This window comes from Mustela putorius, unplaced genomic scaffold (assembly GCF_011764305.1).
Source record: "Mustela putorius furo isolate JIRA1106 unplaced genomic scaffold, ASM1176430v1.1 tig00000738_pilon_pilon_pilon, whole genome shotgun sequence".
Lineage (NCBI taxonomy): Eukaryota > Metazoa > Chordata > Mammalia > Carnivora > Mustelidae > Mustela > Mustela putorius.
Window position 1 is genome coordinate 4,033,880 of NW_025421463.1, and position 23,664 is coordinate 4,057,543.

Genomic DNA, 23,664 nt, shown 5'->3' on the forward strand with positions numbered 1-23,664 from the left:
CACAAGTAGGCAGAAAAGCAGGCAGAGAGAGAGAGAGAGAGGAGGAAGCAGGCTCCCTGCTGAGCAGAGAGCCCGATGCAGGACTCCATCCCAGGACCCTGAGATCATGACCTGAGCCGAAGGCAGCGGCTTAACCCACTGAGCCACCCAGGCACCCGAGTTTGATGAGGTTTTTAAAAAGGTTTTATTTTAAGTAATCTCTATACTCAAGGTGTAGGCTTGAACTCACAATCTGGAGATCAAGAGTCACCAGCTCCACAACTGAGCCTGCCTAGTTTCGGACTTTATTATTAGTTATTATTATTTTTATATATTTAGTTTATTATTTTATTATTAGCTTAATGGGAAACTACCGAGGTTGTTTTTTAGTCCCAATTTATTGCCACTTTTCAATTGAGATGTAATCTGCCTGCAATTAAATGCAAAGATCCTAACTGCTGAGTTTGATGAGGTTTTTAAAAATATTTTATTTTTAAGTAATCTCTATACCCAGCTTGGGGCTTGAACTCAGACCCTGCTATCAAGGGTTGCATCCCTGCCAACTGAGCCAGCCAGGCACCAGGACAATCGCATGCACCTGTGAAACCCACCCCTAAGAAGAAGATAACGAAACATTTCTGTCACCCCCAGAAAGGTTCCGCCTGCCCCTTTCCAGTTAATTCTCCCGCCCCCGGGGTACTGAGGGGTCTAAGCATCCTGTGCCGGCTTTTGGAAGGATCCCTCTGGCCGTGGCACAGAGCACCACCTGAGACCAGGAATAAGAGAGTAAAGCACCCGCCCAGCAGGTGAAGTCTGGAACCCTAAGCGGTCGCCTAGCAACCAGAAAGCGCGGCCCGAGGACGGTCAGCTCCGCCCCGGCAGAGGGGGAGGCCCCGCCCCGCCCCGCGCCGCGTCGGGGGGCGGGCAAAGGCTTCTTATTGGTCTGTTCTCCGGAAGCGACGGGATTCGGAATCTCGCCCTGAGTCGGGTGCGTGTGGGAAGGTGGTGCGTGGCCGCGGCGCGTGGCTCGTGGCTGGGCAGCGCGGGGTCGTGCGGCGGGTGCTCGCACCCCTCCCACCCGAGTAAGGGCTTCTCCCGCTGAGCCTCAGTTTCCTCACTTTGCAGAAGCTGAGCACGCCTCGCACGGGGCCCCGGGTGCCCTACCGCGCAGCCGTATTGCCGGCCTTGGTGGTGGTGGTCGGGGCTGTCTCGGCGTTTGGGACGGGGCGGAGGGGGTTCGGCCCCAGACGGTGCGCGACTGACCCTCCGGCGCCCAGGGCCCCAGCGCGGGCCGGCATGTTCGTCCTGGTGGAGATGGTGGACACTGTGCGGATCCCCCCGTGGCAGTTTGAAAGGAAGCTCAACGACTCCATTGCGGAGGAGCTGAACAAAAAGTTGGCCAACAAGGTACTGGGCCGACGGGGTCGCTGACAGGCCCTGGCACCGGAGGGCCCGGCACTGCCCACCTGCCCGCTGCAGCCTGGCCTTGGTCGTGCCAAACCTTGGCCTTGGGCAAGTAGCTTAACGTCGCAGAACTGGGTTTCTTCACCTGTAGGTGGGGTGGGGGTAATCCCCCTGCATATGGGATGTTAGAGGGAATCGAAAAAGAAACGGGGGTTGAAAGGGTTGAAAAAGGCCATTCTGACTGGGAAATGCTAGGTTCCACACTGCCAGATTACTCTGCAGTCTTGGGCAGGTCGCTTACCCCCGCTGGGCCTCAGTTTCCCTTTGTAAAATGGAAATAATAATGGCTGCCTAATCGTGCACTGTTTTTGTGAAGATGGACAGAGTGGTTTAGAGTTAACGGTCAGGAGGTTTGTTTATTCATTCCTGCAGAAAAGTGTTTGTGCACCTTTTATGTGCCAGGCCCAGCATGCCTTAGTGACCGCTGGTCTGGGGCCTTCTCACTGCCTTTTCTGAAGTAATCCTCCCTCAGTTACTCTGTGTCGTATCACTCTTTCCTTCTTAGATGGTTATGGTTTTTCTTTCCAGCGCCATGATGGCAGGGACCTTTGTCTTCCCCACATGGTGCCTTCATATTTGGCCAGAGCCTGGCACACAGCATATGTTCCATAATTGTTCACTGACTGAATGAATCAGACAAGGTTCTGCCCTGTAGTATGGTGAGGAGAGCAGATATGAATGAGAGGGACCCACAGTTGAGTATGTGATGACAGGTTGAGGTCGGTGCTGTGAAGGACAGGTCTTCACAAGTCTCCGACAAGGAGATCTCTGCCTACAGTGAGGGAGAGAGCAGCCTTGTTAGGGGTGTGGCATTTGTGCTTGAGCTGAGAGATGATGCTGAAGAGGGGATTCATTTTTGAGGGTGGGATAGGGCTGTGCAGAGAGAAGAGTTGGGCAGGCAAAGGAAACAGCATGTGCAAAGGTCCTGTGGCAGGAGGGAATACTTGACCCATCATAACATGGAGGAGGCTGGTGTGGCCTGGGCGCAGAAAGAGAGGGCAGGGCAGACTGGAAAGGTGGCAGGAACCAAGCTGCATGGGCCTGCAGGATATCATGGTGGTACTGGTCTTCATCCGTAGACCAGCAGGAGGTGATAGGCTTAGAAGGAGCCAGCCAAAATGAAGGTTGGTTGGCTTTAGATGGTCCTTTCCTTAGAGTGAGGTCATAGAAGGGAAGTGTATGGATCTGGGGAGCTGTTGGTGGAGAGAACTCATGAAGTCCTTAGTGGATGGCTTCTGGCTGCTTTGTGAGTTAGAAGGCCAGGGGGTCTGTGGTGGGATGAAGTGCAAGCATCGTGGTGAGAGAAGCTGTGAAAAGTCCAAGAATGAAATGAAGTCCCTTTGGGGCCTTCAGTGACCTGTTGAGATGAGTCTTTTTTTTTTTTTTTTTTTTAAGATTTTATTTATTTATTTAAGAGAGAGATAGTGATCACAAGTAGGCAGAGAGAGAGGAGGAAGCAGGCTCCCCGCCGAGCAGAGAGCCCAATGTGGGGCTCGATCCCAGGATGCCAGGATCATGACCTGAGCTGAAGGCAGAGGCTTTAACCCACTGAGCCACCCAGGCACCCCCTTTTTTTAAAAAAGGTTTTTTTATTTATTTGACACACAGAGAAAGAGATCACAAGCAGGCAGAGAGAGAGGGGGGAAGCAGGCTCCCCTCTGAGCAGAGAGCTCGATGCAGGGCTTGATCCCAGGACCTCGAGACCACGACCTGAGGCGAAGACAGAGGCTTAACCCACTGAGCCACCCAGGCGCCCTGAGATGAGTTTTCTGTATTTGAGTCATTTGAGAGGAGGCTGCACAGAAGAGGTCCGTGGTCCAGCCAACGGCACAGGTCTTGTGCTGCCGAAGCCAGCCAGACCTCATCGTGGTGAGGTCTGGCCCAGACCCTGAGTTCTCTGAGCTTCTTGCTAATTGTTGAACAGTCTGCAGGATCTGTAATTGGGAGGTGATGACACTGGTGGCAGATAAAATGATACCAAGCGAGTCAGTGGTTTGGAGCACTGTGGGGGTGGGGATGGGGGCATGGGATGCTGTCTGCCTAGTCTCCGGCCCTTGGCCATGTGTCACTCTGCCAGCTGCAGTCCCTGTGGCCACGGCTGTGTCTCCTACTTTGTGTGCAGAGTGGGGATTAGCCAGGACTCTGACACGGAGCTGTGAGTTCCAGCGTGGATCTGGGGACTTTAGGACGTGGAGGTTTAAACCAGGGTTCCCTAGTTATCAGTGATCCTGACTAATAATAACAGTGACCCATGGTTGACAGTGCTTACTTCTAACATGTGAGCCAGACACTAGCAGGGGCGTCACATCCATGCTCTCTCCTTATTTAACAAACTTGCAGCGTGGGAGGTCCCTTTTTGCAGATGGGGGAAACTGAGGCTCAGAGAAGTGACCTTGGTGGTCACGCAGTGCGTGTTGGAACTGGCAGTGTAACCAGGATCTGCCTTGTGACAAACGCCCCGCTCTTTCCAGAGCTCCACACCCTTGGGAGGCCCCGACCCAGGGTTACCTCCGACGGTGCCCCAGCTCATTTCTGGCTATAAAACGGGGGTAATCATATTGGCCCTGGGTGGTGAGGGTCTCAGGAGAGCATGCTGGGGAGCTGGACCTCAGTGTCACAGTGTGTGTGTCCACGGGTGCACACAGGTCGTGTACAACGTGGGGCTCTGCATCTGTCTTTTCGACATTACCAAGCTGGAGGACGCCTACGTGTTCCCAGGGGATGGTGCGTCGCACACCAAAGGTGGGTGCCTATTCCTCTTTTTTTTTTTTTTTTTAAGATTTTTTATTTATTCATTTGAGAGAGAGAGAGAGCGAGAGAGCCCATAAACAAAAGCGGGGTGGGGGAACAGCAGAGGCAGAGGGAGAAGCAGACTCCTGGCTGAGCAGGGAGCCCAAAGCCAGACTTGATGCCAAGACCCTGGGATCATGAGCTGAGCTGAAGGCAGAGGCTCAACCCACTGAGCCACCCGGGCGGCCTGTCCTTTCCTCTTTGGCATTGGGTTTCTTGGGGTTTGGTTTTTGGTTGTGGGAATCCTGGCCTAGGGATTGGGAGACCTGAGGCCTAGTTGTGACTGCCAGGAACTGACCAGGTGATAGTGGGCAGAATTTTCCCATCTGGGCCTTGGTTTCCTCATCTGTAAGAAACGGTGGATGAGGAGATTGTTTTTTTGTTTGTTTGTTTTTTAATTAATTAATTAATTAATTAGCCAGAGAGAGAACACAAACAGAGGAAATGACAGGCAGAGGGAGAGAAAGCAGACTCCCCACTGAGCAGAGAGCCCGATGCGGGACTCGATCCCAGGACCCTGGGGCCATGACCTGAGCTGAAGGCAGAGGCTTAACCCTCTGAGCCACCCAGGTGCCCGAGGAGATTGTTTTTAATTTTTATTTTTTTAAGGATTTTATTCATTCATTTATTTGAGAGAGAGCGAGCGCGAGAGAGTGTGCACGTGCCCGTGGTGGGAGAGGGAAAGGCTGACTCCTTACCGAATGTGGAGCCCGATGTCCCACTCAACCTCACGACCCTGAGATCCAGACCTGAGCTAAGAGTCTGTCGCTACACGACCGAGCCAGATACTCGACATCTGGCGGCCTCTGTCGCTCTGCGATTGTGGCTCCGTGTCTGTGCTCCCTTTGGTCTCATTTCTTACTGAGCTCTGCTCTGCCTGGCCGTCAGGCTGCCCGGTCTGGTTGGGGGGTGGCTGGACAGGTGGGGGCACTTGGAGTGGTCATTGCTGCGTTAAAAGTGAAGAGCAGGGGCACCTGGCCAGCTCAGTTGGTAGAGCAGGTGACTCTTGATCTGGGAGCTGTGAGTTCAAGACCCCTGTTTGGTGTAGTGATTACTTAAAAATAAAATATTAAAAAAAGAATTAAAAATGGAGAGCAGAGGTGAGTGCATCTGTCGCTTGGGGAGGAGGCTCGCTGAGGGTGGGGGACTTTGTGGGGCACTAGGACATAATGGTTAAGTGTAGCCTCTGAATTCATATCCCAACTTGGCCACTTACTGCTCTGTGTCCTTTGCAGAATATGTAATCTTTCTGTGCTGCTGTTTCCTTGCCTATAAAATGTAGTTAACAATAGAGTTTATATTACAAGACTGTTGTAAGAATACTAAATTAGTATGTGCAAAGGTCCTAGGATCAGTCCTTGCGTCCTTGGCACACAGTGAGGGCTCGGGGGCTCCTTGATCTGAACTGTTTGTCCTGATTCTGTCGATCCTCTAAATGGGTTCTTCTGGGCTAGCCTGTCCTGTCCCGGGCTGGATGGGGGCAGGTGGCCTCAGTGTCCGGTGGTTGGCAGACTAGCTGGTGGGGAGAGGCTTCCTGGGGAGGGCTCGTCTCTCAGCAAGTGGTCCCATCTTCCCATACCGGTGCCGGTGCCGTTGGGCCAGCCTACAAGCAACTTCTCAAGCCTCTGCTTATAGTCCATTGGCCAGAGCAGATCACGTGGTTGAGGCTGAGACAAGGGAGGGGCAGATAGACTCCGCCTTCGGATGGGAGGAACTGCTATCCAGTAGCAAAGGAGGGTGCACCCTGGGAAGGGCAGGGCCGGTTGGGTACCAGTCCTGGACCGTGTAGAGGGACGGTCCCCTTGGCTAGGGTCTCAGGGAGGGAGTGGGGCGCTCTCTCTCCTCCCTGCACCCAGCCGGATCAGAAGTAGGGGTGGGGGGGCTCGGAGGTGGTTCGCGCTTCCCAGAGGGTAGGTCTGCAGGGCGGCATCACTCGGAGCTGCTGATTCACGGTCTCCGGAGGCAGCCCGCGGACGGCGCTTTAGCAAGGAGCCCGGGGCTTCTCACACGAGGCCAAGGGTCAGGAGCCCAGCCCTAGCCGTCCTGGTCAGCCTCTGGGCACAGAGATGTCCAGCATTCCGGAACGTGCCGTGTGGCTGCCTGGTGTCTGTGTCCAGGAATCCAGAGACCTGATTAGTTCACGGAGATGTCACGGTGCTCTGTGGACAGCCCCAGGAGACAGGCTGAATTTGTACGCACTAGGAGCACTTCGCGGAAAAATAAAACGGGTGACGTGAAAACAGGACCACGGGGCCTCTGTTTACAGAGAAAGGTGCCCTGGAGCTGAGCCCAGCCTCTGCCCTTAGACGGTTGTCCAGGGGACGAGTGATAAGAGGCACCAGAACTTCAAGGAACCCTGGGAGAAAAAAGTTATAAATTCTATAAATTGAGGAAATTCTGTTCTTTCATTTGGTTGTTTCTGCCACTTGGTGTAAGATTTTCACTGTGGGTTTTCATAGCCCCCACTCCACACCCCCAGTGTGCCCTGGGCCCCCTCGTTCCTCGGAAATGAGATGTGAGGATCAGGGCCCCGCGTCAGGCCTGTCACATGGACCTGGATTTGGATTTGAATTCTGGCTCTGCCCCACCCCCGTCGCCGGATGCGGGCCTTAGGCAGGTAACTCTGCCTGTCTTGGCCTCGGGTTCATCATCTGTAAAATGGGGTCAGCACTTGGAGCCGTGAAGCCCGCGTGCTCCCGGAGCGCCGTGCAGAGTGACGTTCTGGCGCGGGGATCCATGGCCACGCTTCCAGGCTCATCCTCCGCGCCGGGCCCGTCCTTGTTGCCTCACCCAGGGCTGCGGCCAGGGCGCGCGGAAGGAGGCCCCAGCACCACGCCGCCCCCTCTGCGTTGAGGACTCTTGGTTTGCTTGTTGCCTTGTACCCTTCTCCCCGGGCTGGATCGCTTCTCCTCTCTCAGAAGGTGCTCGCAGGACGTCAGCGTCCGTGACTGTGACACTGCGCCCAGGTGCGCAGCCCCAGCTCTTGTACTTAGGGTACTTGCACGTGGCACCCGTGCCGTGTTCCTCTTGCCCCACCAGCCGGCCGGCCCCGCCCCCCGGGGGAAACCCCCCTGCCCTGCCCCGCCACCCTCGCCTGCTCGGAGCTCCAGAGCGGACTGTCTTCGTGCCCAGACTTTGCTTTGTTCTGTTTTCTCTTTTTATAAGTTGTGGTAAAATACAAGATTCACCTTGTTAACCATTTCTCGCGCCAGTTCAGTGGCACCGAGTACAGTCATGGCCGTGTGGCCCCCCCAGCCTTGTCACCTTCCCAGCCCCAAGATCTGCCCCTCCCCCGCAGTCGCCGCTCCAGGCCCTGGAAACCACCACTGCACTTCCCGTCGCTGTGAATTTGACCCCGCAGGGTCCTGCATACAGGTGCCGTGTCTGCCCTTTGCAGAAACCCAGTGCATCCCGAGGCAGCCACGCTTCTCCCGGGACTTGGCCCGAGCCCGCACCTGAGAGCAGGTCCTCCCCTGATGGTCCTGCGGACCCGCCCTGGCTGCCTCTCCCGGCTCCTGTCTGCCTGCCCCAGTACAGCCTCACCCGGCCGGCTCTCGCCCTGGTCTGTAGCCTCCTATTTTATTTTTAAATATTTTATTTATTTATTTGACAGGTCACAAGCAGGCAGAGAGGCAGGCGGGGTGGGGGGAAGCAGGCTCCCTGCCAAGCAGAGAGCCTGATGCGGGGCTCGATCCCAGGACCCTGGGATCATGACCTGAGCTGAAGGCAGAGGCCCAACCCACTGAGTCACCCAGGCGCCCCTCCTGTTTGTTTTTAATGGACATCTAATTTACATGCCATAAAATTCACCCTTTTAGAGCTTACCACTCAGTAGCTCTTTAGGATATTCACAGAGCGGTGCAACTGTCCCCACGATCTAATTCCAGAACATTTTCCCTGCCTCAAAAAAGCAACCACGTACCTGTCAGCAGTGGCTCCTCGTTCCCCCCTCCCCCAGCTCCTGGCAGGCACTGATCTGCTTTCTGTCTCTGGATTCGCTTCTTCTGGACATTTCGTGTAAATGGAATCACGCGGTATGTGGTTCTCAGCAACGGGCTCATTCTGTGTGATGTGATGTCCGCAAGCTTCATTCCCATCGTGGCGGGTGTCTGTACTCCCTTCTGGAGGCTGAATGGTGTCCCGTTATGTGGGGACACTGTTTCTGCGTTTGTCCGTCGATGGACGCCTGGGTTGGCCACCCTGTGTGGTGGTTCCGGGCCAGAGCTCCCTGGGCGCAGGCCCACGTGCTGCTCTGTCCCCATAAGCCTGGTGCCCACACCGGCCCTGGCACAGACTCGGGAGAGGCTCTGTGGGCATTTGGTAAGCTGAACTGAGCATCGAGTCACATGGGGGACGGGGCTTTCCCACCCTGTGGATGAGCGACCCTTGGCTGCCCCCAGTTGCAATCTGCAGGGTCAGCATGAGGCTCTCGTCGCCGGGAGGGCGGGGACAGCAGCTCCCCCCTTCTTCCCTCGTACTTCCTGCCCGGCGGGGCCCCAGAGAGGCCGCCTGGCAGGGACCTGGGGCCCCCGTCTGCCCGACTGGCCTGAGGGCAGGATGGGCAGAGCGGCTGGCCGAGGATGCTGGTGGCGGGAGCCTGCCTGGGGATGAAAGGTGACCAAGGACGGTAGCATCCCCTTGTGCCCTGTCTGGTGGTCCGGAAGGACTCCGCGTCTTCCCCGGGGACAGCAGGGCGGAAGAGCTGTGTGGCTGGGAGCAGGTGACGCAGCCCTCAGAGCTGCTTCCCCGTCTTCACAGCGGAGATGTATGACAACCGACACGGGTGGGCCACGGTGGGCCCCGTGTCACCGGCAGGACGTGGCCTCACGGTTCTCCTCAGGACAGTGCCGGTCACCCCTTTGGGGGTGTCAGGGGCAGGAGTGACAAGGCAGTGGCTTCTGCCATGTCCAGGGGGTCCATCTGTGATGTGGGCACGGACCTGAGCTGACATCTTCCTGGGGTTCTGCTGGGTGGGGACCACCAAAGGCAGCGCATGAGAACCCCCAGAGGCATTTTTTTTGCCCCCGCGCCTCTGCCTCCCCATGGCCCCTTCCATTTCAGGGCATTTTAAACTTCCTGTTCCAGGTCAGAGCTGTGCCTGGGGCAAACTTTCACGTCAGAGGGAGACGGTGAACTTGATCCTGAGCCCGGCTCGCTTTGCCCGTTACTTCTCTCTGCTTTAGAATTTAGGGGAGTGAGTCTAGAGGGAGGGTCGAGTTGACTTTGGAGTCATCCGCGGCCCAGAATCTGGGTTCAGGAGTGACTTGTCTGGTGAGCTTGGGGGCTCTCCATTCAGGGCCACTGCTGTTGGCCTGTTGTGGGGGCCACACTGTGGCCTTGAGGGGACGGTGTGTGGGTCCCTCCAGCGTGGATCTGGACCCCCAGGGGTATTGGGTAGCAGACTCCCAGCTAGCCGCAGGGCCTCCGGGTCTGGCGAGTCCGGTCGACATGGGAAGCCGGGGCCGCCCCGAGCGGCCGTCCCTCACCTGCCAGCTCGTCCCTGATACTTTGCCTTCACTTCCAGTCCATTTTCGCTACGTGGTGTTCCATCCCTTCCTGGATGAGATTCTGATCGGCAAGATCAAAGGCTGCAGCCCGGAGGGAGTGCACGGTAACGGCGGCCCCAACTCCTCAGACGAAGCTGGGAGCTCGTTGGGGCCAGTGGCCAGACCAGCAGGCCTGCCTTCAGCTTCTGTGCTGGGCCGCAGGTCAGGGGAGGGGTCGGACGCAGAAGCTTCCACACTGTCAGGGAAGCCGGGGAGGGAGGGAGAGCCCCCTCGTGCTCAGTGCTCAGGGATGGCTTCGGCCAGCCCTGGGCTTCGCCGTGAGGCTGTAACTCAGGACCTCGGGGCGAGCACTCAGGGGTCCCCGGCACCTTCTGGCCCCTGTTTTGTGTGGTGTCCGCCGCTGCAGGTTTTGGGGGCTGAGAGGCATAGGTAGAGGCACGGGGCTCCGAGCGGGGTGGGGGGCTCAGATTTCCATGGCGACAACCGCCCTGGTCCCATGCTGTCACTTCTTCACATGTTCCAGTCTCTCTAGGGTTCTTCGATGACATCCTCATCCCCCCCGAGTCGCTGCAGCAGCCAGCCAAGTTGTATCCTCCCAAGGTTGAAGTGGGTCACAGGGGAGCTCAGGTCTTTCCAAAGGACAGTCCCCGCTCCTTGGGGTGACCCTGGGGCCTGTGATCTGACACTGCTGACCTGTGTGTCCACCCTCACCCCTGGGTCTGCATGTGTGTGGTGTTGACCTGCCCCTGCTCCCGTGGCAGCTCCCGTGGCATCCCACACCGGTGCCCATCCGAGCGCAGGCTCTGTAGGGGGTGTGCTGTTTGCTGGGCTTAGGTTGTCGTCTCAGGGATCATCTCGGAGATCCCCGCTCTGGGGAGGTTTGCCCGACTCACTCCCTCTCCCCCTCCCTGCTGTGTGGACAACATGGTTGAAGGCCTTGACTGCCCTGCGGTCCTGGGCTGAGTTGTTCCCCTCTGCTGGCTTCCCCCATTGCCCTGCCCCAGCCCTGGCCCAGCAGCATTGGGATTGTGTGTTTCTGGGGCGTCCTCGCTGAGGTTGCTCCCTGGACGGGACCCCATCTGGTCAGGACTGTGTCCCCTGCGGCCCAGTAGGGGCCCTGGCGCCCAGGGGTTGGGGCGCGACCCTGCGCGTGACGGCCACTAGAGGGCGCGGTGGCGCTGCGGCGTGGGCTGAGGGAGGACCCGGGCCCTGCCGGGAGGCCCAGGTGCTGCGCTCAGGCCTGGCCTGCGTGGGACGCCGGGGCCTGTCAGGGAACCCGGTCCTGGCCTCGCGCTGGCTGTGGGCCCTCAGGCGGGTGACCCTCCGTCTGCCGTGCTGTCCTCCCTAACACCGGGAAGCTCCTTGTGCTGCGTGTTCAGGGCGCAGCGGAAGGGTTGCGGGGTGGGACGTGTGGGGGCACAGCCCTGCTCCGGCGGCTCCCCAGGCCCCCCGGTTTCTTAGGCCCCCCAGGCGGGTCCCGCGGGAAGCACCTTCTGGGTGCACTGCTTCCTGCCCCCCTCACTGCAGCCCCACGAGGGCAGGCCTTGCCACAGTCTCTGCGGACAGGGGACCCAGGGCACAGCCGCTCCAAGCGTGGCAGCCGCCCCGAGAGGACGCATGGGCCGAGTCAGACCCAGCAGGGAGCGCACTCCGGGCCGCAAGAGGCCTCGAGAGGTGGGGCTCGCTCTGCTGCTGAGCCTCCTTCCTGCTCTGGGGCCGAGGGTTGTGCCCACCTGGCTGTGGGTCTGGGTGGGGGAGCCTGTGCCCCCCAGACTTCCCGCTCCCCCCTCCGCAGCCCGGATCTTGCCCAGCCTGGCTGCTCGCGTGTGGCCTGGGCCCGCCTCTCCTGGACACCCCAGCCAAGGTGATCTCCCTGATCGGGTTTCCCCGGGGGCAGGAATCCCCCACCCGTGGGCCCCCTCCCGCCTGGTTGGTGCCTTGACCCCGCGCCCCGCCAGCGACGAGGCCGAGCAGGTGTGGGTGTGGGAGTACGAGACCGAGGAGGGAGCGCACGACTTGTACATGGACACCGGCGAGGAGATCCGCTTCCGGGTGGTGGACGAGAGCTTCGTGGACACGTCCCCCACGGGGCCCAGCTCGGCCGAGGCCACGTCGTCCAGCGAGGAGCTGCCAAAGAAGGAGGCTCCGTACACGCTCGTGGTGAGACGCTGACACCGCGGCCAAGACTGAGGGCAGCGGTGGGGGGGGGGGCGTGCTGGAGAAGCCAGGCCGGGAGCGGCTGCTGGGGGTGTTGACTTGCTCTTGGCCTGGGGCCTTTCCCCTAGGTCAGGGCGCAGGTCCCTGGGATGTTCTTAGTCACCTCGCCTTAGGGATCCTGTGTCCGAGGCCAGGCACGGCCCCACACTGGGAGCCACAGGCTCTTGATAGCCAGAGGACGGAGCCCACACCAGTGACAAGGGCTGCTGGGAGTGCGTCAGGCACGATGGTGGGGCTGCGGGGGGGAGGGGTGACCCTCTTTCGGGCTCCCCTACCGAGCAGGCGCATGCACAGGATAGCAGGGGAGCCGCGACTAGATCTGACTGGGGTTCCCTGGGTCTAGATCTGACTGGGGTTCCCTGGGTCGTCTACCTTCATGAAGCGACAGCGATGCAGGATGAAGTGGGACAGATTCCTGGGTCCTGCTAGTAGGGGTTTCTTGGATGTGTGCTGTGGGTGGTTTGCTTTGTCAAAATCTGGGTGGCCAAGGGCACCCCCTCCCCCACATGTCTGGAGGCTGGGGCACACGGTCACTGGGCCTTCCTGGCCGGACTGAGAGCATGTCCAGGCCCGGCAGCCGGTGCCCCTGTCTGGGCAGGGCCTGGGGGCGAGGAAGGGAACCGGATCTAGCTGAGGCCTTGAGGTCAGAGGCCATGCCCTTAGAGAACCAGCGCTTTCCTTAGAGGCCTCAGGAGAGGTTGGGGCGGGAGAGGGGAGGTGGGCTGTGTTCCCAGGTGCCAGCCAGGCATACTGGGGTGGCCCCTGATGTCCCCCCATCCTCTTGGCTGGTGTGTGCCGGCTCCACTGGTCCCTTCATCTCCCGAGGTAGCTTGAGCCCTGAAGGCAGATGGAATGTGCCCATTTTCTCTCCCACAGGGATCGATCAGTGAGCCGGGCCTGGGCCTTCTCTCCTGGTGGACGAGCAGCTAGCGGTGAGGACAGCAGCTGCTCCCACAGATGCCGAGCAGCGGAGTGTGCACCCCGCCAGCCTGGCCCCGTCCCTGCTGGAGCTGCCCCCAAACTCCCACCGTCTCTCTGGACCTCTGCCTCTTGGCAACAGCACAGACTTAATAAACAGACGGCATCGTCAGGGAAGAGCCACCCTTGTCTCCGTGATTGAAGATCACCGAGCTGCCAAAGCTGGGCCACATGTCCTGCCTCTCCCGGTTCCCTTCTGTAGGGGACACCCCTCTTGCCCCCACACCACCCTGGCAGGGCTTGGGGGTTGACAGAGTGTGGGCCTCAGGCTGGGCTCTGGGCTAAGCCTGGTGGCTCTAAAGTGACTGAGCGAGAGGCTGGCCTGGGGTAGCTACTAGTTATTGTCAGGTCTTGACCTTTTAGGGACAACCGCCTTTTCCCCCACCAGCGGGCGAAGCTGGGGGCCTGCACTCAGCCAAACCAGCCCCGTCAGGAAAGTGGAGGCCATGGGCTTAGGTGGCCTGAGGTCCGGGCTGGTGACCAGCTGTGTTATCCCTCCCCGCAGTAGGACAGCGGTCACTTGTGACCTCCGCCACACCAGGAACCGTGTGGGGGCCTGCTGGCGACGCCAAACCCCGGGCGAGCGCAAACCCCGCCTTGTTGACTGAGCAGCAGGGCCTTGCCAGCCCCGCCCACCTCTTCTCGCTTCCGCAGAACCCGCAGCCCGGCTTTATGGCGCTCACTGGACGCGGTGTCTCTGTCAGGCAAATCTCGCACTGAGGAGGGCCCTCCTCGGAGCCCGCCTCCTGCTCTGGCCTTTTCTGCTCGCACAGGCACCAGGGCGTGGAGGTGTAGGTCCTGCCCGTGCACGGGGTGGGTGTGGGGAGCAGCCGCAGAACGACGCCCGCCGCCGCCTGGTGCCACAGGGCAGGGGACGGTGCCCACCCCTGCCCAGCCGTGGCCTTGAGTGAGGTGGCCTGTAGGAAGGGGTCTCGGTCCCCCTCAGGGTGTCTGGAGGGGTAACTCCGTGCCCAGGGGCAGGGGAAATGCCATGTCGGGCCCAGCCTCCTGGCACACAAGGGGGGGCTGTGCGGATGCTGGGGTGCGGGGGGGGGGGGAGGCCGACAAGACACAGGAAAGCTACCGTCTCATGTGTCCTTCACGGCAGTGGCGGGTCTGCTGTGGCGTGGCTGGCTAGGGGGGGGGGGGGCCTCTGCCAACCGGCTACAAAGACCCCTGAGCCGCGGAGTCGGCAACAGTACAGACACCACCACTCACACACAGGGACAGTCACTGAGTTTGGATTCTTATTTTCCTTGCAAGAGCAAAAGTTTCTTTAAAATCCTTGAGCCACCAGTGAAATGAGGCAGGAGAACACTTTAGATGGGAGTCTCGTCATAAAAATAAATACAGTTGAATGGAGCTGCTCAAGGTCTGAATCAGACTACAAATGGGAAGGCAGGGGGGCTGGAACATTCTTTTAAGACCCACCCCCAACCATGGGTCACTCGGCGGGCTGAGGGCGGGGAGGCCAGGAGGCCTGACCACACCGTCTCGGGGCAGGAAGCCATGGCTGGATTGGGGCAGATCCGGCTCTGACGAGGCACGGGCCGCACGGGCACCCGGGAGCCGGTCGGAGGAGCAGGCGGGCGGGTGCAGAGCCGGGCCCTAATGCTGCTGCAGCTCCTTCATCCTGTTCAGGGCGCTGCCGGCGCGGAACCACTCGATCTGGGTCTCGTTGAAGGTGTGGTTCAGGAGGATGGTCTCCTGGGTCCCGTTGGGGTGCTTGATGATGCATTTCAAGGGCTGCAGGCAGTGGGGGGAGGTGGAGGCTCTTAGGAACATGGCCCTGAGCTCTGCTGCAGGGTCTGCAAGGTGGGGTACACTCGAGGTGAAACTTGGGGGCCAGAGGCCAGGCCCAGGCTTGGGTGGCCACAGTGAGACGTGGATGGCGTAACTCCCAGGGCCAAGAGGGTCCTGCTCTGTGCAGGCTCTTGGCCTGAGCTAACGAGGGGGGCCTAAGCTGGCTCCACCCTGTCTCGGGGAAGGTACTTTCTTCCCTCCAAGGGGGGGGTCCCTGGAGAATTTAAGGGCCCTTCCAGCTGAAACAAAGGCTCATGGGAGGAGGAGCAATTGGGGCCAGAAACCGGTGGAAGAGAAGCAAGCTGGGGGTCCCCGACCCGCCCTCCTTCCCTGGCCCCCTGACCTTGCCAGGAGCGAAGTCTTTCAGGCCCTGGATGGTCAGCTTGTCCACAGGGTGAATCTTGTTGTAGTCGGCTGGGTCGGCGAAGGTGAGGGGCAGCAAGCCCTGCTTCTTCAAGTTGGTTTCTAGAAGGCAAAGGGCACACGGAGTCCATAGAGCGCCAGTCCCTGCTTCTCTGCTCGGGGAGCCTCACCAGCCTAAGAGCTTCCTTTTCTTTTTTTTTTTTTTTTTAAAGATTTTATTTATTTGACAGACAGAGATCACAAGAAGGCAGAGAGGCAGTCAGAGAGAAAGGAGGAAGGAAGCAGGCTCCCCACTGAGCAGAGAGCCCGATGCGGGACTCGATCCCAGGACCCTGAGATCATGACCTGAGCCGAAGGCAGAGGCTTCAACCCACTGAGCCACCCAGGTGCCCCGAGCTTCCTTTTCTAACCCCAGCGAGGGCGCTGGGACAGAGAGGACCGGGTCCTGCCGTCTGGAGACTACGGCGCGGAACTGGAAGGACCGGGGCGGCCACAGCCCCGGAGACGGGGTCCCTTCCACCGGAGCCGAGCCCAGCGCGCCGGCTGGGGTCTCCGCTGGGGTCTCCGCTGGCCTCCCCGCAGACGCTCGCGTCAACTGCTGCTGGGTCTGCAAGTCTGGAAGCAAGTTCCCACTTCGGGAAGTTGTGGGCCGGGGACTCAACGGAACTCGGAAGGGACGGAGACTGTGGTGGAAAATGGGAGCCGCGGACACGGCGTGGAAACCAAGCGTGTGTGTGGCTCCAGGCCTGCCCCCGCCGCCGGCAGGGCGGGGGACCACGGGCTGCCGGTGAGGGCAGGCGGATGTGGCTGGACCCGGGCTCCACCTTACCGTGGATCCTGGCAAAGCTCTTGGTGATGATGGCCCGGCCCCCGAGGTGGCGAGGTTCCAGCGCCGCGTGCTCCCGGCTCGAGCCCTCCCCGTAGTTCTCGTCTCCGATCACCACCCACCGGATGCCATGTTTCTGTCGGGCAAGTGAGGCCAGTGTGAGGGGCGCTGGCCCCCGCCTGCTGCCCCTGGGCTTCCCGAGGTTCACAGGTCAAGGGGCTAGAGAGGCCCCTCCTTGCCTGGGCAATCAGGTGAATCGGGCCCCGAAGAGGCCTTGAGGGGATGGAAGGGATCAGATGTGGGCCCTGACTCTGCACGGGGCCTGGGGACGTGCTCAGGACAGAGGCAGGAGTGGGGGGAAGGCCACAGGGTGAGAGCAGAGCCCAGGAGTATATGACAGAGGGGACACGGGATGGGCACCAGGGCACCCTTCAACCGCGCAGCTACTGGTGTGGGCTCCTGGGGAGACAGCACCCCTGCCACCCCTGCCTCGGACCCACCTTGTAGTAGCGGGCGGTGTCGGGGACAGGTCCAAACTCCTGGGTGACAGCATTGCGCACCGAGTTGGCCTTGCCATTTTCGATGTTGATGGCGCCGATGAGCAGGTTATTGGAGATGTTGTCCAGGTGCCCGCGGAACTTGAGCCAGGGGCCAGCGGCCGAGATGTGGTCAGTGGTACACTTCCCTTTGACCTTGGATTTGTGAGAAGAGAGGACGGAGATCAGGGGAAGGCGCAAGAGAGGCGGAGGGAGGGAGACGCCCTCTAGAGGCTGCAGCGCGCCCAGCAATTGTGACCCGGGAGGCGTGCTGAGGGCAGCAGGTCTGGCTTTAGACACACGGTGTGCCGCCCTGGCTTTCCCACACTTTGCCCACGAGGGCTCAGGCAAGACCGTCCCCAACCCCTCGAAGGCCCTGGGCTGCTCAGTGAGTGCTCTGGGACAGGACACTCTCAGGGGCAGGGGCTGGACAGGCAGGTCTGCTCGCTCAGTCTTCAGACCCAGCCCCCTGGCAAGTGCTGCCCCGGCAGGAAGACCAGCTACAGGACCTCAGGCTGGACCCAGAGGAGTCCGAGGAGGTGTCCTGGCTGGTGACCACTTCTATCTATCATGTGGGCTTAACACGGGCTGCCGCTGCTTGAAGGCCCTCCATCAACAGCAGGACATCATGGCTGACGTGATGGGTCCCAGGCCTCTGGGCGCACCACAAAGGCTTGCGTCTGCCGGGCTCCCTAACACAGGCCAGGCCGACTGACACCCAACCGCGGGAGCAGAGGACTCCATGGCTTCCGGAGCCCAGGTGGTCAAGCCAGAGGTATGGAGACCTGGTGCCCTTCTGGTCCTCCCCGCACGGCACCCACTGCCTGTGGCCGCTGCTGGTGGCCCTCCCGAGTGGCCGCAGAGCACCCCAGACACCGCCAGCCAGCTCCAGCTCAGCCCGGCAGGGGGTAGAAGAGAAAGGAACACTGGGAGGCCCCGTCCCCGGCCTGACCTTCCCCACGGGGGCCCAGGGGAAAACTTGTGGTTTCTCCACCCTTCCGGCGGAGGGCAGGGCCAGGGTGAGCCAGGGCTGTTCTCCCCACCCCAGCCCCGCGACACTGATGCTGACCTTGATGAGGATCTGCAGGTCCTCCAGATCTTTGCCGTCCCACTTGTCAAAAGGCTCCAGGAGCTGTAGGCGTTGGCTGGTGGGGCTCACGTCTACTCGCTGCCCGCTGCTGTCCTTGGGAGGGTGCTGGTAGGTGTCCTGCCCAGGGTCAAACTCCTGCAGAAGATTGGGACGTGCTGGGGGCTGAGTCCTCAGTCCCCACGTAGAGGTGCTCGTAGAAGACGGCCTCCCGTGTCCCCTGCCTTCCCCTCCGATGCACGGAGCTGCCTCATTCTCACTCCCAGGATGGTCCTGCGTGCCCAGGAGGGGCAGCGCCCGGACGCTGGCATGCCCGGAAGGAGGGTCTTAGCCCCGGAGTGAGCGGCCCACAGCGGCCGAGAGCACAGGGCAGTGGCGCCTGCTCACCGCCCGGGGAAGCTCGTCCGCATCTGGGGCCTCCAGCTTGAACTTCTTGCCGTCCTTGCCCGTCAGGAAGTCAGTCTCTGGGTTGAACTTGAGGGTGCCCGCGATGGCCAGCGCTGTGACAATCTGGAATGGAGGTGGCCCACTGCTGATTAGTAGCCAACACCACTCCTGTCACCACGCCCCCCTCCCGAGCAGGAGCCCAGACGGAAACAGAGTATGGAGCAGGTACACCGGAGTCCTCCCCATGTAAGTCCTCCCCAGAGGCCAAAGCTGCAAGATGTCTCTGGGGGCTTGGGCCACGGGCCTGGGCCTCTATACCCTCCCGGGGGCAGTCTTCCCCGCACACCGAGATAAGCTGCTAAAACAAAATCTTCCTAAATGGGCAGCTGAAGACAGAAGAAGGAAGGCGCCGCCTCCTCAGTCATTTTTAGCAAACGTAAGTACTGGAACACTCATCTCAAGTCAAGAAACTGCCCGGCCGGCTCAGCGGCAGAGCGTGTCACTCCGTCTCAGGGGTGGGAGTTCGAGTCCTGCATCGTGTGTAGACATTACTCAAAACCATCTACATAAAAGATAAAAAGGCCAGAAAGCCTGGCCATGCACTGACAATGGCTGAGGCTGAAAGCCCGCCGAGCCCCCGAGCACTTGGCGCAGTGCTCTTCACAGAGGCCGCCTGCCCGGTGGAGACAGTCAAGCACTTTCCATCCTCATCCTGTGACCCTAACAGGATCCTCGGCACAGAGCAGTGTGACACAGCCAAGCTCACATGACTGGGTAGAGGCAGAGCTGCCCTTTCTCCCGGACAGTGACTCCAAGCACCGGCTCGTGACTAACTGTGACGCTTGAGGCCTGAGGCTCTTGGATTCCACCCAGACAGCCCCTTGCTCTGCAATGCCAACCCTCCGGCCGCAGCCCCGCAGGGTCAGACGCCCGGCCCCAGGCTCCATATCCCCCACCCACCAGCCAGGGGCGGCAGGGCCCCAGAGGCCGTCCCGGGTCGCGGCCCCGATGGGCAGGCTCACCTCCGGGGACGTGACAAAGGCGTGGGTCTCGGGGTTCGCGTCGTTGCGGCCGGTGAAGTTCCTGTTGTAGGAGGTGACGATGGTGTTCTTCTCCCCCTTCTTGATGTCCTTCCTGCCAGGCCAGAGGAGACGGTTAAATTAAGCGTGTCTGCCGTTGTCACCAAGCCCATCGCGCCTGGTTTATAACAGAGAACAGGGCAACGGAGAGACCCCGAAACAGCCACCTCCTCCCTGGGACTCACACAGACACAGGAGGGAGCCCAGGATCACACGTAAGGCAGGTAGAGCCCAGACCAAGGCCCAAGTTTCCTGGCTGGGGGCCGCTGCCTCCGCTCAAATGGCTCCGTCAGAGCCCCTGGCCTGCGTCTGGCTTCAGCCAGGTGGCTGCTCCTTCTCTTTATTTCCAGCCCAACTTTCCGGTCCTTCCTAGAAGAGTCTTCTAATGTGCAGTAGCTCCCGAAGCTAGAGGCCTGGGTCTGAGTCTGTTCTCTCCGCCCAGTAACACTCCCCCCTCAATACCTGGGGCTCCGGGCGCAGGTGCCCTATCAGGGGTGAGCCTCTCACCTGTCCCACTGGCCGATGCAGGGGCCACAGGCATTGGCCAGGACGATGCCGCCCACTTCCCTGAGGATTTGTGCCTGCAGAGAGAGGAGGACCGGCACAGTCAGAGGCAGCCTGACGGCTGATGGGCAAGGGTGGGTCAGGAGTCTGAGTGATGAAGAGCTGTTCTGGAGCCCCAGGGCAGCTGCGGGGTGGGGGTGGTGGAGAAAGACCTGTACCTGTCCCAGTCGGTCCCAGCTGACAAGCCAGGTTGCGCGGTGGGGAGGAGGAGCCAGGGGCGGGGTGTGTGGGCACTCACATAGCCGTCCCGCTCGATGGTGGCACGGATCTGTTCAGAGCCTGGTGTGATGGTGAATTGGGACTTGCACTTGAGTCCATGGGCCAGCGCCTGCTTGGCCACGGCTGCCGAGCGCCCCATGTCCTCATAGCTGGAGTTGGTGCAGCTGCCGATCAGACCTGGTGCATTGTGGGTGGTGGGGCCAGGGGTCAGGACCAGAGGTCTCCACCTGACCTCAACTATCCAGACCTTGTCAAGAGTTCGCCAACCATGCCAGGCCTGGGGCTGTTCTTAACGGAGATGAGCTGGAAGCAGTCCAGCTCTAACAACACAGGACAGGCTGCTCCACGGCCCAGCCGTTAAGGGGAAGACGATGCGGCCAGTGATGTGAGTCAGAGGACTCGCTCCAGAATACCGTATGTGACCACAGCTGAGCAGGGCTTTTAGGAGATAGTTAAAAGTTTCTTCTTTTAGGGGCGCCTGCATGGCTCAGTTAAGTGACTGCCTTCAGCTCAGATGATGACCCCCGAGTCCTGGGATTGAGTCCCGTATCGGGCTCCCCACTTAGTGGCTTCTCCCTTTGAGTCTCTCTCCTCTTAAATAAATAAATAAAATCTTAAAAAAAAGTTTCTTGGGGCGCCTGGGTGGCTCAGTGGGTTAAGCCTCTGCCTTCGGCTAGAGTCATGATCTCAGGTTCCTGGGATCGAGCCCCGCATCGGGGAAGGTTGGAGAGAAAGCAGGCTCCCTCCTCTCTCTCTGCCTGCTTCTCTGGCTACTTGTGATCTCACCCTCTGTTAAATAAATAAAATCTTTAAAAAAAAAAAAGTTTCTTATACTTTTGAGTATTCTCCCCTTTTTTAATTGCTTTATAATCAGAGAGAAACAGAATTTTTTTCAAAGTCTATGATTATTCTTCAAAAAGTCAAAGACTGGATGATATATTATTGAGAGACCTCAAGACAGTCTGACTCATCAGTTTAGCAATTTTGCTTCTAATGAAACCACCACTGTTTTTTTTCACATTTGCTTCAACTGCTGAGTGTGAACACACCCCATGGCATTGTTTTGCGACAGACTGTGGAAGCGCTTTGCCCGCGTTAACTGGCCCCCCCACCCCGCCCACACTGACAAGTAAACACAGTATCAGCCTTGTTTTCCAGAAAAGGAACGGGGACACAGGAGGGTAACGTAACTTGCTCAGGCCCAGCTCTGTGGTACCTGGCTTTGTGATCCACGCTGTAGACACACTGTCCAGTGACAAGAGCAGGGGCTAGTCACAATGACACGCCAGCGCGTCTGTACATGTAGTGTGTGAACGGAAATCAGGCAATGGGGTTGGGCCGATGAAATGTTCGTAAAACAAAAGCAGACACACATCGATATGTATACATATGTGGAAAGAACCCCTCTAGGAGCTCCTCGAGCTGGTTTCTGGCTGGGGGGTTAAGACGAGGAGTTTTTAAAATTCATTTGTTTGCGAATATCCACTACAATGAGCACATACTTCTTTTTGGTATTACATAAAAAGTAATTTTTTAAAAAAAGCCTTAAAGGAGAAACAGACTCTTTCAGAAAGCGCCTGGGACCTTTAGGAAGTAGCCCCTGGTGCAGGCAGGCGTCTGCAGGCCCTGGTCCCGACCTTCCGAAGCCAGCAGGGTAGGAGCGACTCACCCACTCGGATGTCCAGGGGCCACCCTTCCTTCTCCGCCACAGCGCCAACTTCTGCCACAGGGTGAGCCAAGTCAGGGGTGAAGGGTCCATTGATGTGAGGCTTCAGCTGAAGAAACAGAAAGGGGAGAGAACAACTCATGGAGGGTGGAACTCTTAAGACTGTTCTCCAGAGGCTGCGTGGCTCCCTCTCCCCCAGGGCTTCATGGAGGACCCAGGAGGCTGACTTCTAGCTCAAACCCAGGAACACCCGAGCGGTGGGCTCTGTACATGTGTCAGCTCCGGGATCCCTCCAACCCTGCCAGGTGTATATTATCTCCATGCAGATGAAAGAGGTGGCATGCCTTGCCCAAGGTCGCTCTAGGTCACAGAGTAGGAGATGGCAAGAGCATGGAACGAATGAAGGACTTCAGCATCATGAGTCCATCTCCTATGCTGTGCTCTGTAATCAATCTCAGCACAAAAACAGACCTAAATCCAGGTGCTTTGTCTATGATAATACTTACCAATAAATGCAAAAAACTTGGCAAAGTGCACGCGGCTCTCAGTACAATATGCCCAATTATTACTACATGAATTAATGAATTTAAGTCCCTGGCCAGACGCCTGGGTGGCTCAGTTGGTTAAGCGGCTGCCTTCGGCTCAGGTCATGATCCCAGCGTCCTGGGATCGAGTCCCACATCGGGCTCCTTGCTCAGCAGGGAGCCTGCTTCTCCCTCTGCCTCTGCCTGCCACTCTGTCTGCCTGTGCTCGCTCTCTCTCCCTCTCTCTCTCTGATGAATAAATAAAATCTTTAAAAAAAAAAAAATAAAATAAAATAAAAAAAAAAAAAATAAAAAAAAAAATTAAGTCCCTGGCCAACTGAATTATTAAGTGAATTTATCAGTGAATTTAAGTCCCATGGCCAACTGAGACTTTACACATGATAAAGTGAGGCCAAAAGAGGTTGAGGAACTCGCTCAAGGTCACAGGCTTAACTTGGCAGGGTCAGGAATTCTGACTGGAACTCATAAAGACCGGCCTAAACCCTCAACCAGTCTACTTGGCCACTTCCTTTCCTGCGGCCTTCTAGATGCTCACTCTGGTCTGCGGGTCTCAGTGTGCCAAACACTGCCCAAGCCTGGGAGTCGTGGGCTGTGACCTATGAACTGAGACAACAAAGCAACCTCCAAGGCCGAATCTTGGATTCTGCTGACGCTGAGGTGGAGGCAGACCGAGCCAGCCTCTGGATCACCAGCCCCAGCACCTCTCCCACCCGACCGGGGCCTGAACTCGCCACCCACAGAAATTCCTTGGAGCCAAGTGCCTTCCTCACCTCGCTGAGGTTAATTTCAATCAGTTGGTCATAATGGCAGCCAGGGTCAGGTACCAAGTGATCCTTGTACTCATCAGCTAGTTTGGCAATGTCTGAAACCAATAAGGGAGGGAGATTAAAGCATGTGGGACAGAACATGGTCATGAGACCATCCAACCGTCCATCCATCCATCCACGCACACACCCACCCCCCCTCAAGCCAGTTCCCTGGCACCTGCTAAACAGGGCCATGGCACTGACTGAGCAAACAAAGAAATGATGAAAACAGCACCGGACACAGTCCCTGCCCTCAAGGAGCACGCAATCTAATGGAGGAGCGATCAGTGAGCTGGAAGTTACGTTACAATACAAGAGACACACAGGAACAGGGAACACAGATGTAACAACCGAGGTTCCGAGTCCAGGAATGCTTCCTGGAAATGAGCAGCACTGAATTTTGAAGGAGAAGGTACTTGACAGGAAAGAGAGGGACAGCACTGCCAGGCAGCACTCCCATGTGTTCGGCGCCTCTGGAAGCAACTGGACAAGCTCTCGCCACGATCGCTGGCGTTTCGATCCGACAGCCACCCTTGATCCTCTCCCTTCATGGCTCCAACGACCCCTCCCATGGGCCCAATTTCTTCCTCTGAGCTTCAAAGAAGCCAGGCTAGAAGTTCAAGGAGATTGTGGGGGAGACTGGCAAAGTGATTCTGGTTCCAAATGTTTTTCCTCCTACTTACTAATCAGAGAACCAGAACCATGTCATTTCCAGAGCTTCCTGTAGGGGGCACCAGGGACCAGACCAAAAAGACCCTGGGCCTGGCCAACCTTTCAGGTGGAACTCAATTCCAATCCCAAGGCAAAGGTATCACAAACTTAGATGACAGGCCTTTGGAGAAGCTGCT

At 58.6% G+C, this 23,664-nt stretch overlaps 2 protein-coding genes across 3 annotated transcripts in view; one reads left to right on the forward strand and one right to left on the reverse strand.

The window, feature by feature from the left end:
• Positions 1 to 928: 928 nt before the first annotated feature.
• POLR3H (RNA polymerase III subunit H) lies at positions 929 to 13,058 on the forward strand. Of its 2 annotated transcripts, XM_004771241.3 has the most exons (7): positions 929 to 967; positions 1,105 to 1,386; positions 4,089 to 4,185; positions 9,758 to 9,844; positions 10,264 to 10,327; positions 11,699 to 11,900; positions 12,834 to 13,058. In XM_004771241.3, the coding sequence occupies exons 2-7, from the start codon at positions 1,276 to 1,278 to the stop codon at positions 12,885 to 12,887; spliced, it is 615 nt and encodes a 204-aa protein (XP_004771298.1). In that variant the 5' UTR covers positions 929 to 967; positions 1,105 to 1,275; the 3' UTR covers positions 12,888 to 13,058. The 2 variants fall into 2 exon arrangements, with proteins under 2 accessions (XP_004771298.1, XP_044939720.1); XM_045083785.1 differs by lacking the exon at positions 929 to 967 and having other exon boundaries at positions 974 to 1,386; positions 10,273 to 10,327.
• A 1,102-nt stretch (positions 13,059 to 14,160) lies between these two features.
• ACO2 (aconitase 2) overlaps positions 14,161 to 23,664 on the reverse strand; it is a 50,834-nt gene continuing 41,330 nt past the window's right edge. Inside the window, exons 8-18 of the mRNA XM_004771246.3 lie at positions 22,781 to 22,872; positions 21,469 to 21,574; positions 19,819 to 19,976; positions 19,524 to 19,597; positions 18,960 to 19,071; positions 17,938 to 18,060; positions 17,533 to 17,688; positions 16,428 to 16,619; positions 15,931 to 16,063; positions 15,082 to 15,203; positions 14,161 to 14,681 (exon numbers count right to left, since the gene is read on the reverse strand). Coding sequence (XP_004771303.1) covers positions 14,544 to 14,681; positions 15,082 to 15,203; positions 15,931 to 16,063; positions 16,428 to 16,619; positions 17,533 to 17,688; positions 17,938 to 18,060; positions 18,960 to 19,071; positions 19,524 to 19,597; positions 19,819 to 19,976; positions 21,469 to 21,574; positions 22,781 to 22,872 — 1,406 coding nt within the window. The 3' untranslated portion in view covers positions 14,161 to 14,543. The remainder of the gene's footprint in view (positions 14,682 to 15,081; positions 15,204 to 15,930; positions 16,064 to 16,427; positions 16,620 to 17,532; positions 17,689 to 17,937; positions 18,061 to 18,959; positions 19,072 to 19,523; positions 19,598 to 19,818; positions 19,977 to 21,468; positions 21,575 to 22,780; positions 22,873 to 23,664) is intronic.

Bases quoted from the DNA above. Each gene is read 5' to 3' on its own strand.
- POLR3H (XM_004771241.3), top strand. From the start codon at position 1,276: ATGTTCGTCCTGGTGGAGATGGTGGACACTGTGCGGATCCCCCCGTGG. The intron at 1,387-4,088 runs GTACTGGGCCGA...GGGTGCACACAG, and splicing joins ACAAAAAGTTGGCCAACAAG to GTCGTGTACAACGTGGGGCT. The intron at 4,186-9,757 runs GTGGGTGCCTAT...CTTCACTTCCAG, and splicing joins TGGTGCGTCGCACACCAAAG to TCCATTTTCGCTACGTGGTG.